The sequence below is a fragment of the Atheta coriaria genome, unplaced genomic scaffold (genome assembly GCF_025399875.1).
Source record: "Atheta coriaria isolate IRGN ID8LTWV9N9 unplaced genomic scaffold, Caltech_Dcor_3.1 hic_scaffold_7_pilon, whole genome shotgun sequence".
Lineage (NCBI taxonomy): Eukaryota > Metazoa > Arthropoda > Insecta > Coleoptera > Staphylinidae > Dalotia > Dalotia coriaria.
Window position 1 is genome coordinate 3,618,687 of NW_027045449.1, and position 15,767 is coordinate 3,634,453.

Genomic DNA, 15,767 nt, shown 5'->3' on the forward strand with positions numbered 1-15,767 from the left:
TCTATTTCCAACGTCTAATTTCACAATTTGCTCGTCCACAAAGGCGCATCAACAAGAGATATGATTATTTTCACATTATTACGGTAATTTCGGTCGCCATTAAGATACAAGTGCTTTGAACCGCTCACAGATGGCGCTTCAATCATACGTTTTGTTGTTTGGGAATTTTAGGCGGTTCGTAAACTTAACTATGATTCAATTCGAAATGGTGTGTTTAAATTTTAAACGCAATGTCACAAACTGTCGTGACTAAGATTTCTTGCGCGTACGTTGGGCCCCAGTGCCGCCGGTGCCGAGCGCCAGATGAAAACGAAACAATAAATCATAAATATTAAATTTTCTCTTGCTTGGGTTGCTTGCGCCATATTTCGATTCGTATTTCATCCCGCGAGTACTAGGCAGCGCGGTTTTCGTTTTCGTATTTATTGTAATATATGCGAGTGTGTATTAAGCTGGTGTCACTGTGGGTTGCATATGTTAGCTTAAACAAAAGAAAAAACTCATAAAATGCAAAAAAAATTCTAAATACATGTTTTGCGAGTATGGTTATGTTGGTCACAGGAAAACAAAAACGTTTTTTAGGAATATTAGTAATAACCGTGGCTTATACTTAGATTTTGGTCACGCATCTAGGTTGATATGAACACACGTGTGTAACGTTCGCAAATCCGAGATGAAATCGCAATTACGGCCCAAAGGCTAACCGCTAATATCAACAGATTAGCATCCGGCCAGTTTGCTCCGCGCGAGGACTTTAAGTAATCCCGCTCTGCCGCTCACTCTCCACCGCCCCCATGCGCGTGTCATCGAACCGACCTAAACAATCTCGTAATTCGTGTCGAATTTAATTGTAATATTATCGCGACCAGCTTTAAGGATGCGGCTGGATTATCCTCACTAATACTAGAATTTGATAAAAGGCAAGTTCAAAATCAATTTCATCGAAATTTACACAATAATGAAAATCTGTGTGTTTTTTTATGCGAGGAATTTTCTTGATGAGTAAAACCCACCCGAGCATAACATTTTGACCTTCTGGCGCGTAACGTAACCACCCTCGCAATTTGGCGAATACCTGTAATATTTGAGTCGTCGTTGAGTTCGTCTTTGTGCGAAATCCTTTTCTTAGTTCGTCGTACGTTACTTGCCCGGCTACCTTCGCCTACCTCTTCAATTAGAGGCGGTTTTTGTCAGAAAATCATGGGCCTCGCCGGCCGAGGTAGCGCATCGTAGTCACGTCATAAAAGCGGGTCGGCATGAAAAGCCAGCCAGCGCCGCGCAGGAAGAAAGTTCTAAGGCAAGCCGGGCGCGCGTTTTACGAGGCGCGGCTTAGTCCCTCAAAAGAAGTTTCCAAAAGGACGCAAAGTTGCGCACTGTCGACGCCCGCGACGCAATTTAGACCCCTACACTGGCGGTGCGTGCGGGAATTAATTATCACTTCATATTTTCGCTTTCAATTTGCAGAGGTGTCAACTTTATCCTCAGCTTCAAACGCAAACAATTTGCACCGAAAATTAAACACATAACACCAAACTTTCGCACTTGAATCGACGATGCTCTAGCCTCAAAGTTATGAGCTGAATTATCACATATAAACAATTAGAGATAATCATTCCTCTCGCGGCGTTATCGAACGTCGGGCGTCGAACTAATTACAACAAGTGTCTCGAATGGTGATGATTATGTCTTTAATGAACTGGTTAAAGTTTTAATTAACAAATACTGCTGCAGACTGCACGAACAGGCGTCGGCGGCGGCGAGAATAAGCACATGCAAACTTACAAGATGTTCTCAAACAATATGGAAGAAACCGCACCAACTACAACGGGAAGAGTTGTTTTCTTACCTGAAACAAAGAATACATGACGTTAATTAATTAATTAATATAGTTTTTAGCATAGTTTTTACAATAGTTTGAATTTTGCGTATTTATATATCTAAAACAAAATTGTGTTAGTTAGAGCTCATATAACTCAAGAACGATTGGACAAATTTTGATGATTTATAATTTTTTGGGTTTGTATCCTCTCTGAATAGCAGAACAACTAATAAAATATCAAAAAATATAATATATAGGGTGTTAAATAAGGGATTAAAATTAGTATGATGGTTCAGTCATAGTTTTAGTTATATAATTGAATCCCAGATGGCGCAAAAGTGCTTTATTAGCATTTCTCATTTCTTTTAAATAACATTTCAAATTTTATGGATTTGATTGACATTTTTACTAAAAACGAGAACTACGAGAACGAAATCGCCGGCAGTAACTAGTATTCTATAATCCCTATAGCTGATATTTCTAATTTAGATAAACGTCAGGTTTTTAATTTATTACAGCTTTTTAATATTTGTTCGCGCACACAAATCGCGTCCGTTTTAATTAAAGTCGCTTCCGCCGCTCGAGCGCACTCAATTTGTGCGTGGGTAAAAATACTCCAGTGTTTTACGCAACAATTTGTGTCAATTTTCTTCGCATGAGCGCATCGAAATTTGTTTGCAATCATTCGCCGCACAATTTCATTAGAGCACAGTCACTAATCCCATTCATTTTTTGCTATTGTTTCAAAATAAACTAACAAGTGTGGAAATTGTGACAGGTAACAAAGTGCGCTGTCATTAGCTGTCATGCGAACTGATGTCGTATGATGTAATGTGACAATATGATTATCGTTATGACCGTGTGGTGCGATGAAAATGTTAATTGTAATGTGAATAATTAATTCCGCATTACTATTAGGCAACCTCCAGCGTAGCTATGAGTGTAAGTGAGAAAGAGCAGGGCTTTCGCTGGCTGATATTAGTTTGTGAAATATTAACATAATGTGCGCGTCGTTAGAGGGTCCGCGTCGAGGTCGTTCTCGTTCGTAATTGACGTCGGACGGCGGGGGTGCCGAGATGGACGCTTGCGCCTCCGGCGTTTCGTCTAGATCGTTATTTTCAAGTCGTTCTAAATTCATTTTAGTATACTGTGTCATACAAATAAAACTTAGTTTATAATAAATCTGTTTTCGTTGCTGATTAATGCTATCAATTGATTGGGTTGTCAGTATATATTTTAATTATAACATTGAAGTTGAAGTAACTGGTTCATGACGTCACCGGAACAACATCCACTTTGTAACATGTAGATTCCGCCTGCCTTCAATCGCAATCCAGTCATGAATATATACGTCTTCATTAGTTAACATGTGTCTTATGCAACCACTTATGCCCATTTGAGAGTATTGAGTTGCCTGAATATATGGAATACTTAACCTAATTTCAAGTAAATTGACTTTAAGCAAGTACTAAAAATGAAGTTAGGTGACAATATAAAACGAAAAAAAAGTTAAAAGAAAGGAAAAAATTGTAACCCCAGCAGGAGACAATGGATTATTGAAAAGTTAAACAGAAATGTGTTCGCCGAGGGTGCGCGAATAGGGTCGGGGGTGGTTTCGCACGCCTCGCCGACTGACTGAGTGGTGTGCGTCTGGAGTGCAGACATGCAATCCTCCGCGCTCCGAAATTATGTCTGTAACTTTCCACTCGAGAGACTTTTGCCGCCGCCAGCACACACACGCATCTTGCTCGCACTCCCAACGCTTCGCAAAACAAAACGAGAAAAGCGCAAAAGCAACAAAAAGAGTGATTCGAATAAATTGAAAAAAGTTTTCGAACCATCAACGTGACGAAATTCCACAAATTTATCACGGCGCGTATTTTTTTTCAATTATGCATGTTTTATTTACAAACAAATATTGTGATTGTTTCTGTTTTATTAAAATACAGAAGTTGCACGTAGAAAAAACAAAAGACGGAGGAAAGTTTGAGCATTTTCCGCACGATGTGTGACGCGAATATATGTTATATGCGGGCTGAGTTGGAGGCGGCGGCGGTGGTGGCGGCGGCGACGGCGAAATATATGTGCGCGTATTACGAACGGATAAAGGACGTACACCCGGGTTATGCTTGTAGGCGGCGGGCAACAGCCACAGTTATAACTTGTAAATAAAACCCGGGATGCCGCCGCCCCCGGTCTTTGCAGCCCTGCTCGCGCGCGTAGTATTTACGTTTTGACCTCGGACGCGAGTCGCTAACCCGGTGCCATATTTTCGTTCGGCTTTGCCGCCGCCGTAGTTCCACCTTCTCTTCCCGGGACCGTTCACGACCCTTATTGCAATAAGCTCGACTTTTCGAATACAACAAAAAGCACCGAATGTTTGTCTTCTACTCATCACATGTGATGAATAAATATACATACAGTGTGTTACAATACTCAACATAACCTAACAAATTCACACACTCTTGCAGCAGCAATTTGTCGCAAATGTTATCACACATATCAATTAACGCATCCACCACATGCTTTTCCTATTGGCACACAGCGCAATAGAATCGAGAGCGTACGTTAATTCGACGGCGCAATTAATTTGAATATTAATTGCGCGTCGACGTATAACGTCGTTGCGAAGCGTTTATACGACGCTGCTCGAAGACGTCATTAAACGAAACTTTGCCGCCGAGCGTCGCGACGACATCGTCGTCATAATTATTCGAAGCATTTGAACGCGAACAAGCACGCGAAGAGAACAGAACCGACCAGGCGCGCAATACACACCACACAATAGTAGAACCGGCGGAAACTATCTTATACTAATACTGTATTCAACACAGACTATAGATGCATATATATTCATTGTAAATGTTTCGTATAATATCATAAAATACTTGCGCGCCATCTTGTTGTGATATTCACCCAACTAATTTTCTTAAATTTTCTAATGTGTGTTATGTGTGTTGCCTGCCATCGTCGCCATTAATCTTCACAGCTTTCACAATGGGCGGCGGGTTGAACGGCGGGTGTGAAACAGGACCGAGGATGGGCCTGGGGCCGCTGGGACGTTGTAAATATGCGCATTGTCACTTCCGCCGAGCGTGCATCCATAAACCGACCGGTAGCGAGGCACATGTGGGAGCGATACATGTCGGTACCTTTATTGAATACAAGTTGCCCGAAACTCAACTTGCGAGAGCGGGGAGCTCAGCGCCTCTGAGTTATAGGCGAGCAATATGAACGATATGAACGTTGAAATACTGCAATATTGAAATATTGCGATCATAAACTCTGGTATGTCAGAGAGGTAACAACAAATCACGCACACACGCATGGTTAATGCCTCAAAAAGAAAAAAAATCATCGTGTGATGTCTCAGTTTTCGTTTCGTAGCGTATTATCAGTTTACCTTCATTGGTAAGTCTATTAAAAGTGCACTCAGCGCTGCAACTTTGCGTATAAAAGCATAAAATTAAAACACGCACATACGCGAATGCCACCTTTGCCAATCCAGCAATACTCAACTTTCATGCAGCGCCGAGGAGCGCAATATGTTCTCATAACGTGTATTCTCGAAATGAGTTTTTCCCCGAACTTCATACATCTCTCTCTCCAATTCAATCTGCGTTCTTCGCGTTTGCATTTTACGTATTTACAACTACACGCGCCGACGTTAAAATCCATGTCGCATTCCGTGTGTGCTTTCAAGTTTTTTTCGAATTCGAAATTCAGTGAAGCGGTGCGCGGCAAAGGTGCGCGACATGACGTATAGGCGTACAAGTACATCTACATCCACCTCCGGTTTAGCCCCATAAATGTATACATAGGGGTGACTTTAGTTGACAAATAAAGTCGAGCGCAGTGTTTGTGTGTGTGTGTATACGTGGAGAAATTGCTGAAATGAACATGCGGGGAAAACATCAGCGAGCAAACGAACTCTGACAAAAACAAAAACATTGAAAATCTTGCTCGGTTACGTTGGCGCTTTGTTTAGCCTTTTTTTTTTCATCCCCTCGCGTTTTATTTTTAATCCGAGTGGAATGTACGTACGTATCATACCAAAAGATTTGAAATGCAAAAATGCACAAAACGTGTAAACATAAATTCATATTCAAAGTACGAGTAAGTTAGGTTATGAATGATACTTTGAAGTCATTTGAGAGAAAATTTTATTTAGTTTTATTTATTTTTTCATGTAATCTAATTGATTTTGTGTTAATCTTAATGGTATTTGTTTGTTGCGCAGATTTTTTGTTTCCGTGACATTTTGTATGAACACGGAAACAATACACACTCTTCAGCTCTAGCAATGGCAAAAGTACACGCGAACTTGTGATAATAGCCACGGCGAGCCGTAACGACGTGACGTTTCACAAATGTATGATTAATCTCTGCACGCGCCGCATTTTTCCGAATTTTCTCCGCGGCGCTCTCCACGAAACAAAAGCATCTCAAATCAAGAATCCGTCTTCTGATGATGGCCACTTTTCCTATTTGCCCATCGCAACGCATGTTTGCGCAACGATGTAATAAGGTATCTTCCGCGCCGCCATTTTGATTTTGCTGCCGAGGGTTCCGCTCCGGCAATAAAACGAAACGAGCATGGGAAATCAAACAATATATGATTCCCGTTCCTTTGCACGCTATCGAACGAAAACATTCGCATTCACATCGAGGGAAATTCAACAGAGTTGTTTGTCATCGATTCTCCAGTGGGTTTCTTTTGTTTGGCGAACATTCGCCCCCCTCTCAGCCTGTTGTCGATGTTCTAGGTTATGTGTTTTTATTTGACTGCGTTTAATTAATATAGGCAACCATCCAAACGTGCAATTAATTAACCTCACACACAGTTCCAACTTTACCTTCCTACTTATTTTTTTGTTCTTTTGCTGATATCGCAAGCAAATGCGAAAATCACTCACAAACAAAACGTTTGTTCCTCGTTTGTTTACCCGTTTTTTCATAATTAATGAACGCTTAACGAGCGTAATTACAAATTATCATAAACGACTGCACGACGGCGATGTTAGTTAATTATTCATTTTGCCGGGCAGTGGGCTGTCGTTGCGACCAAATTAAAAAACATCCGGCGAACGGAAAAAATAAAAGCGAACGGTTAGGTTGAAGAAGTAAAGAAAGTAAGAAAGCGGCGTACTTGTGTGACCGTGCTGGTGGCGGCGGTTAGAGAAGTGGTGGTGCCGTATATATACCTATATACTTTAATATACTTTATGAAAACCACGCGCCACGAACGGGATTAAAGTGTTTAATTATTCTTCGTTATGTGGACGCGGGAGACTGTGCCATTATAAATGAGCTCGCATCAAGTTTACATTATTTTCGTATTACGTTTGATGGTTGGTTATTATTTGAAGAAAAATGATGTGCTCGTCTTTAATCACTTACGCTTAATTGAATTATTTTTGCGCGAAAATACTAAATGTACAATTCATAAAATAAACTATCTAGTTAGTAGTATTATTTATTCTGTGTGTAAATCTTACGTTAAGTTACTTTTTGACTTGATTATTTGCCAAGCAAGCCAAGTCGATTTGCGACTATAAATGCCGATTCGTTTTCCTGCGCGCTGTGTTCGGATAAATATTAAAGTTTGCAATTGAATTAGCCGTTTTGCCGGCTTCCGTCGCGTGTATTACGATTGCAAATGCGATGCAACGAATTGCAGCGCGATGCAAAGTTGGCGCAATAGTTAACACCAGCGAATGTGGCTTTTCGCAACCGGAAATGCAGAATGTTGGGAGGGTTAAAGGTGTGCTTGCAAATTACCGGTGTGGATTAAAAATGTCTACAGTGCGAAATACAACCGCGTTACATGTTTATTTTCCGCATTTACAAATGTAAAATTTATGAAGATGATTGTTATGTACGGACACGAAACCAATTGAAGCAATTTGTCCCTTTGGTCGGTACAAATCGAGGACACATAGCTTATTTGTATGCGTGTGTGTTTGTGTGAACACAGCACCCCTTGAAGCAACCATTAAGCCGCCCCCGGTTAGTCGCCAGCCGGACCCAAGCGAGCCAAGTCTAACCGATCGAATTTAACTCTTAATGGTCCGCCAAACTATACTACACACACACATACCCATAGACGAAGACGTAGGATGTGCCACTAGAAACCCTCACAGTTTCCGAGACAAGGAAGATAGTGATAGACCTAGCGATAGTGGTAATTCAGCGTGGAAATAGGCTTTGACTAGGCCAGACTCTTGGTTATGTTACAGGATACGCTAGATATGTATTGGTGTCTATGGCTTTGCATATGCATGTGGTGAAGGCGCAGTTAGGTTAGATTTATAAGGCATTTAGAATTAGCAATGTAAATGACGCCGTTCCGTCTCCGGCACTGCCATGCAACAATTATCCCCCAAACAGCGAACGCACGCACACCGACTCAAAGAGTGGAAGTAAATTTGGTTGCCTACTTGCTGCGACACAGGGTAATATCATACGATGGATATTACCTTGCAGCTCGTTCGCTTCGCGCGGGTAGTGTCTTCATTTTCTGTGCTCATATTGTGCATCAGTATGTATCCGCAGAGACACATCCCGAGAGGTCGAGATGAGGTCCGCTCGCGTTTTAATATCAGCGCATCTGAATCTCTTTTATTGCGCGGCGCGCCGCCGTCCCGCATAATAGAGTAATACAGCAATACACATTCATGCTTTGACGCTGCGCCGACGTCGATGAGCCCGAAATGAGCAAAGACGACCATGCGGGAAACGAGCAAAAAATATTACAGCGCAGGGCATTGGATTTTTTTTTGCTGCGCGTGTCTTTCGTATACTCGTAGGTCGAAAGAAACTTCAGTTCATGAACGTGATATTAAGCTATTAATAAATTAAGAAAGTCGTTTACTTTTAGCATTATGAAAGTGTGTAATTTCTGATTAACTAAATGTTATCATCAAATTTATACAAGCTACGAATTTAGTTTTGTATAGAATCAAATTACAACAACTTTTTGGATGTTAAGTAGTTGTACATATTTATTTTTCACATTAAACTCGTGTTAATTTGCCTCTTAAATCTAAACTAATCGTAGCAACATAAATACGGCGATTAAACAACACTGGCCGACTGTCTGGAAACTAAAAATCGGGAATGTGGCGCATAATTGCGCGCTGGGCGTTCGTCGCAGTGCACCCGAGTTCTTGAGTGCAACAGTGCAATGCAGTCGATATTTTGCTGGAATCACCACGGCCGCAACGTAAACTCGGCGTCGACGCACGGCGCAAAAGCTCGCCGGTATTGTTTTTATGTAATTTAATTATACTCGAAAAGCTTTATTTTAATTTGCATTAAATTACATGGAATTAGCAACGAACAAAACGGCAAAGCAAACGCAACAAAGAGAATAAGTGGATGCGCTATACTTTCTTCAAACAGAAAATAAAATTTAATAATATTAATAAAAATACAAGTACAAGGATTAAATGCACTCTACATTAAATATTACCATAGGTTAGGATTGCGTTTGATGTATTGCATGACGTACATTTTTAATTTTCCATTAATAATGAATTGAAATGGCGTTGGCTGACATTTCGCGCAACTGGGGACACTGAAGTATCAAATTGTGTGCGTGTGAGGTTGCATATCGCGATCGAAAATCGAACAACCGCTGCAAACTCGGCGATAAATAAATACAAAGTAGACAATTGGGTTTTATCGCGCGTTTTCCATCGCGGTGTGGAAAATGAACCGAAATAGGAATACCAGAATTTTAGTATGAAACTGCACTCATAATCTGCCATCAAAATAAACCAACTGGTTGCTATATTTAAATACAAACAAGTATAAAAATTGCAGAAACCAAAGCAAATGAAATTATAAAAAGTTTTGAGCGTTTTATTTAAGTTGCTGGAAGCTCAACTCTCTTAACTGTCGCTAGCAGTGCAATTTTTAATGTCTTAACGAAACTTTCTCAACTGTAACTTTGTGTTTTTTTCTGGTGAGATTTAAGCAACGAGTAAGTTTAAAGTTAAACATTTTGAACATGTAATAATGACCTCCGGATGGTACGAAAATTAAGAGAAGATTTTCATAGATTAAAATTTAACAAACTTAATTAGCAAGAAATAAAATAAAACTAAACTGAAGATTAAAACACGTTAGACACAAAAAATGTGCATGTTTAAACGAGTGTCTTTCCATTTCGGGAGTCAGCAGTAGCGTTTTTTCATTAAAAAGTCAAAAATATTTTAATGATTAAAACCGAGAAGCGAGGGTTGAAAAAGCGCACGAGGGCGAGACATGAATTAAACATGAGCAAATTCGCACGCTGTTATTAGTAATATTTAAATAAGACGATTTGCATATTTCTTATCTCATCTGCACCCAAGATCGTCGCGCGATCTTTTGCTTCAAACCAAAAACAGGACTTACCAAAACGCAACCAGAGAGCAATGCAAATGTGCAAATAGTTTAAATTTTTTACAACCACATGTTTTTATACTTTGAAAACATACACGTGTGTATATTGGGTTGCGTTGTTTGGTTATACCAATCAGCATTTTAATAGCGGACCGAGATCAATTCAACGGACAGTTTTGATTGAAATAAATGGCAAAACAATTCGTCGCATTAGCGCGGCGGCAGCGGCGGCGGCCATTAACGACACATGCATAATTTATTCGTGCGCAGCGCGAATCGCAATTGAATTAACGAGGCATCTGCGCGCCGCATCGTTTACGAAGGTGCAGCCAGTGCGCGTACACAACAACCACCCGGTCGAATGCAATTTGTTACTCGCCGGTTTTCCTCTTTGTGCGATGCGTGTTTTCAAACACGTATAATTTCGCGTCGATTTCGAGCTAAGGGAGTTGCACCCCAACATAAATTACGCGAAATTGCTTTGACCATCGGGTATACTAATCTGAGAACTTGTTCAATTAATTTCACACATTTCAAGTAAACTACGTATAACTATTATTGTTTATAATATGCATTAAAAGCAATAGAGTTTAAAGCGAATAATTTACAACGAATAAACTGTGTAATCTTTTAAAGCAATTTAATTAAAGAAATTAACTCGACAAGACTTTGCACACACAGACAGAGGAAGGGAAAAAAAGTTGTCGCCCCAAGCATTTCCACCTAAGATCCGGCCACGAAACCTCGTTTAGAGCTCAGAGCACACCAGTACAACACAATTAACTAACGAAAGGATGAAAGTAAAAGAAAAACGCCTTCAAGCACCCGCAAGCCACAAAAAAGCGCGCCTTTCTCTTAGTTCTTCAAATAAGGATAGAAACAGTTCGAATTGAGGAGCTTGCCCAAAGAGTACAAGACATTGTTAACGAACACACATTCGAGGGCGAGTAAAAGTCTATAAGAAAGCGGATTTGGACAACTTTCGTCGGCGAGCGAGAAAACTGGAGCAACTCCTTCCAACAACGGAAGTTATACTCGCGTCGCCCACTAACTTGTCAACCCTTTTGTAAATATCAGCAAATTAGATTGCGACTGGGCTCGGACCTTCGACTACTTAATTAAATTTTCGAAGGCGCGCGCGCTTCTCGCCCGCCATACACATACACAGGACAAACATTAACTTTTTACTCAGTATCTCATAAACATGCAGTAAACTTACAACCAACTTGCAGACAAGTTTTATGCCACTGTGTTTATAACACATACTGTAATTGTAATTAATTTATCAAGTTCTCGGTTTGATTTTAATTAAAATTTAACTCGATTGTTAGCAATTATTCAGTGTTTTGAAGTTGATGGCGCCACTTAAATGGCGTGCATTATGCATCATTAGACTGGGGCGCTATTTGCATAAAATATTCGGGGCGTATTAGGCATTCATCAATGTAGGGGAAGCATTACTATTAAACGTCAGCGGTCGCATTAATATTGCAATGCCAATTCGTGAGGTGAGATGATGGGCGAAGAAAGGGATGCCTCAAGGGTGGAAACCTCAACATCCACCACCGGACCGGTTTCGGTCTATAGGGAAAACCACAGCTTTCATTATTCAATATAATAGAAAGTTTCATATAACATTTATAATTGCGCATGCGTAGCAGGAGGATTTAAAAAAAATATTCGTGGGTTGGCAACACGAACATTCACTTTTGTGCGCGCGAGCAATGGCCGAACGCATTGCGCTAGCGGGAGCTAAAATATGGGCAATTAAGAATATTAATTGTTCCCTATACTGTGCTCGGCGTTCACTCCGGCTGCTGGCAATAATACGTGAAATGTCCACGCGCGAACATTCAATGAAAAGCTCGTGTGCGGGACACAGGCCGCGAAACTGGACGAAATCGAGTGAACGTGTACGCATTCATTCCGGAAAAACCATGGCGCATAAAACAGGCGAAAACCACAAAACCCTAAAATAATACGTATAGAGTTATACAACTCCAAAGAGATATACTGCCGTTAACAATTTATGACAAAATAAACTTTTCAAGAATCCACACAAAAAGGTTCACGACTTTTTACCGAAATTTGGTTTGAAATGTTTCAAAACTAAATTTTATTTCCTATAATTCTGTTTGAAATTAATTAATTACCTCTGATTATTGCTAATCTACACACGTGTCACCGGGTGTGCTTTGGTGTTAAGAGCGTATGAGTTGCGCCTCGAGCATCATCCTGGAAAGCTTGATAAGCTTAATCAACCGTTTTTACTCCTGTCGAGGCCGTGTACGTGCCTTCTGCAAAATATTGAAGATAGATGCACAAGCAAACATTTTTAAAAACATTTCAATAGTCATTTTTATTTTGTAAAATTTTACAACCTTTTATTCATTGCAAATTGGTTTTATTAAAAATTAATTAAGATGCAATCATAAGAGACAATCATAATTATACTCGTTAAAATTGTAATTTGTTATGCTACACCAATTTAATCGATTTAATTAAATAAACATAAATCACTTTTTATGTGAACATGTTTTTAATTAAACGAAATACACTCACTATAAATATAGTAACAATAAGAATAATCGGTTTAGTTACGCCACAACAATGAAGCGAATCATAATATCTCTCCTGGTTGAGGCTGCGTTAATAATGTTAACCCATGCGAGGGTTACAACTCAATTAATTGCAAAACCATATGGTAAACATGTGAAAGAGTTTAAACTACGTGTGAAAGACGGACGCATCCGCCACTTGAGTAGTGACAGAGGCACTTTTATAAACAATCATCAACCTGAAGAGGCTTATTATGATGACAAATATCAAGGCTTTGAATATTTGGATCCTGTAGTGCCATCTGATATAGGCAGCAGCAGCAGCGACAGTATCGACATGTTAAAACAAGATATTCCTAGGATGATTGACAATCTTAAAGTTTTGAACGAAGAAATAATAGAATACGAACTTGATAAACATTTTGATGATCCTGAGGAATTGGCGCCTCTACCAATTCCTGTTTATAAAATGGTAAAATCATCCTCTCCGACCAGAGAAGAACTGCTTCAGATGAAAAGATTGAATATGGATGCAAGAACTAAAAATAAGTATATCAGAAATAACAGAGTGATGAGTTACTAAGTTTGAGATTTTTTGTCGAGCGATTAAATGAATAATTAAATGCAATTCAAGTAATTTATATCGTTCGTGTTTGTAACAAATGATCCCTTTATTCAATCAGTCCTTTAAACAGTTAAACGTAAATCAAAGTTAACGATTTCGGGATATCCGTCATTACCTGCTTCTTCAATGCATTATAATATCATTAAGTTGAATTAACCTCATGTTCTGCTAGTTTTGTGCAAAATTTTTGCATTTAATTTAATTGCCTATTGTTGACCGTCGCGTATATATATTGTATGTCTCATGGTTGCTTTACGACACTTGTAAATGTCAGAAATCAATATGTTTAGTTTGGTCTTGTTGTTGACCATTGTTTTGGCCTTGCATAGTGAGGCTTATGGCCGTCACAGACCACTGCCTTGGGGACAAAGTGGATTTAATCGTGGTTATTTTGGACATCCAAAAAAACGAAGCGTTTCGCCTGTACATTCGGAGCCTCTTTCATGGACACCGGATTTGAACAAAAGCAACGCACCTGATTTTCACGCATCTTTGGAAAAAATTGATGCATTGTTTGATCCTCCAACGGAAGTTGAAGCTAAGCGGAAAGCTAAGGCGAGGAAGAATTCTTTCGTGCTGAACCAAATATTTTTAAATGATAAAAATAGTAAAAATAAACGTTTTACTCGAAATATTGACAAAATCGAGCGGGATGTACATCGAGTAACTAAAAAACTTGAACTTTTGAAGTACCAACTTATTCTAATGAATCAACCACCCGGCGACAATTCAATGAACTATATGATGGATCCTAGTGGACGATCCAACAACGTATATCCAGAATTTATCAATCCAGATTTTGATTTTAATCAAATGCATGATAGTGCATATGATCATGATCCGTACGATCTAAGCCAACTTTATCGGGAATTCAATGGATATGCATCACAACCATATCCAAATGTACTAAATTATGAGGATTACGACGATAGTTATTCAGACCCAAATTACGATTTCAATCCGGCATTTGTTCTTCAGTCCATGGATACTGAAAATCAAGGAAATCATCCGAATTTTGATCAAGGGACCACACAGGGCTTTATGCCACAACCTACAACTAGGCCAGAGGTAAATCCAACATCATTACAATATCGTTTCCAAGAGCCAGAAAAAAAGGCCCCATCACTTGCTTATATGGTTAAAACAGAGAGTGACAAGCAGGAGGACTCTCCCGAAGGTTGTGAAAATTTCCAATAAAATTTTTGGTTGACATTATTTTTTATTTCTAGGTTGTTCCATTTGATTATCAAATATGATATCTATACTTTTATGTTTTATCTATTTTGACTGACACTCTGATGCTGATCCGGCGTTTAAACTTGCTCTTCTCTACAAATAAATAATCTCAAGCATTAGTTACATAGCATATTCTAATAAATGCAACATCTACAAATGCGCGTATTAGTTAATATAGGCAACCACATATGCCGACGTTCGGTAAAATGCAAAAGTGCAAGCATTGCAAATCGCTTACGTGTGCCACGCACAAAATAACTTTACATTACTAGTGTGGTAAATGAGTTGCTGCGCATGCGCATAAACTTTACCATGATTTTATTTCAAAATAATATCTAAATGTAAATGTGTACGTGAAAATTCTAATGAGATGTAAAAGATAAGATTCCCGCTTGTGCAAATTTGTTCGCAGGAATATCCGAATGATTTACGTGATTTATTATCGCCGTACATGCGTTTTGCGGCGAATGCGCGCGCGTGTTCGGCGTTCAACTCGCAAATTAATAATAACTTCGTAATTCGTTATTCCGTTCGGCGAAAACCGAAAACCGAAACCGAACACACCGAACCGGTGAGTTATGGCGTGCCCACAACCCAAGTTTTTGTCATTGCGCAAGCAAAGCTTCCTAATTTGACTAATTCCTGCTTTTTTGTATGTGATAACGTACATAAGCGACGTTATCTGATATTACACACATACGATGTATACAAAAACATATGCTGCGGACGATAAATTACCTTCGATATTAAACAATGAGCTCGATTAATTGAGGCTTACCTGAAACAAAAACAAAATCATTCAATTAATAAAGATAAAAACAAATGAACTGGAATGAATAATATGTATATGGATTATTGATGATATTATTCAGCATCTTAGTATGTAATTTTTTGTTTTATTTCACGTTATTTTTTATCATTTTACGTTTTTTTTTATTATTTTCCAATTTCACGCTGTTCTTCCTTATGGATTTCGTTTTCTATTCTTCAGGCTGCATTTAATCCTTGGCTGCAGCCGGATGACAATGCGAATATGTGCGAAAATTCTATGAATATATTTATGAATGCATTTGGTTGAAAAATAGTGATTTCACATATCTGTAGAATACAAAAACTATATTGGATTTGGGGCCGTTGG

The 15,767-nt window shown here is 39.2% G+C and overlaps 2 protein-coding genes across 2 annotated transcripts in view; one reads left to right on the forward strand and one right to left on the reverse strand.

Moving 5' to 3' along the window:
- The window catches only part of LOC135795859 (neuroligin-4, Y-linked-like), a 117,045-nt gene that overhangs the window by 83,104 nt on the left and 18,174 nt on the right, over nt 1-15,767 (reverse strand). The gene's annotated exons all lie outside the window — the stretch shown is intronic.
- Nucleotides 13,660-14,748, forward strand: LOC135795861 (uncharacterized). Its single transcript, XM_065307656.1, has 2 exons — nt 13,660-14,570; nt 14,623-14,748. Exons 1-2 carry the CDS (start codon nt 13,661-13,663, stop codon nt 14,634-14,636), a joined length of 924 nt encoding a protein of 307 aa, XP_065163728.1. The 5' UTR covers nt 13,660; the 3' UTR covers nt 14,637-14,748.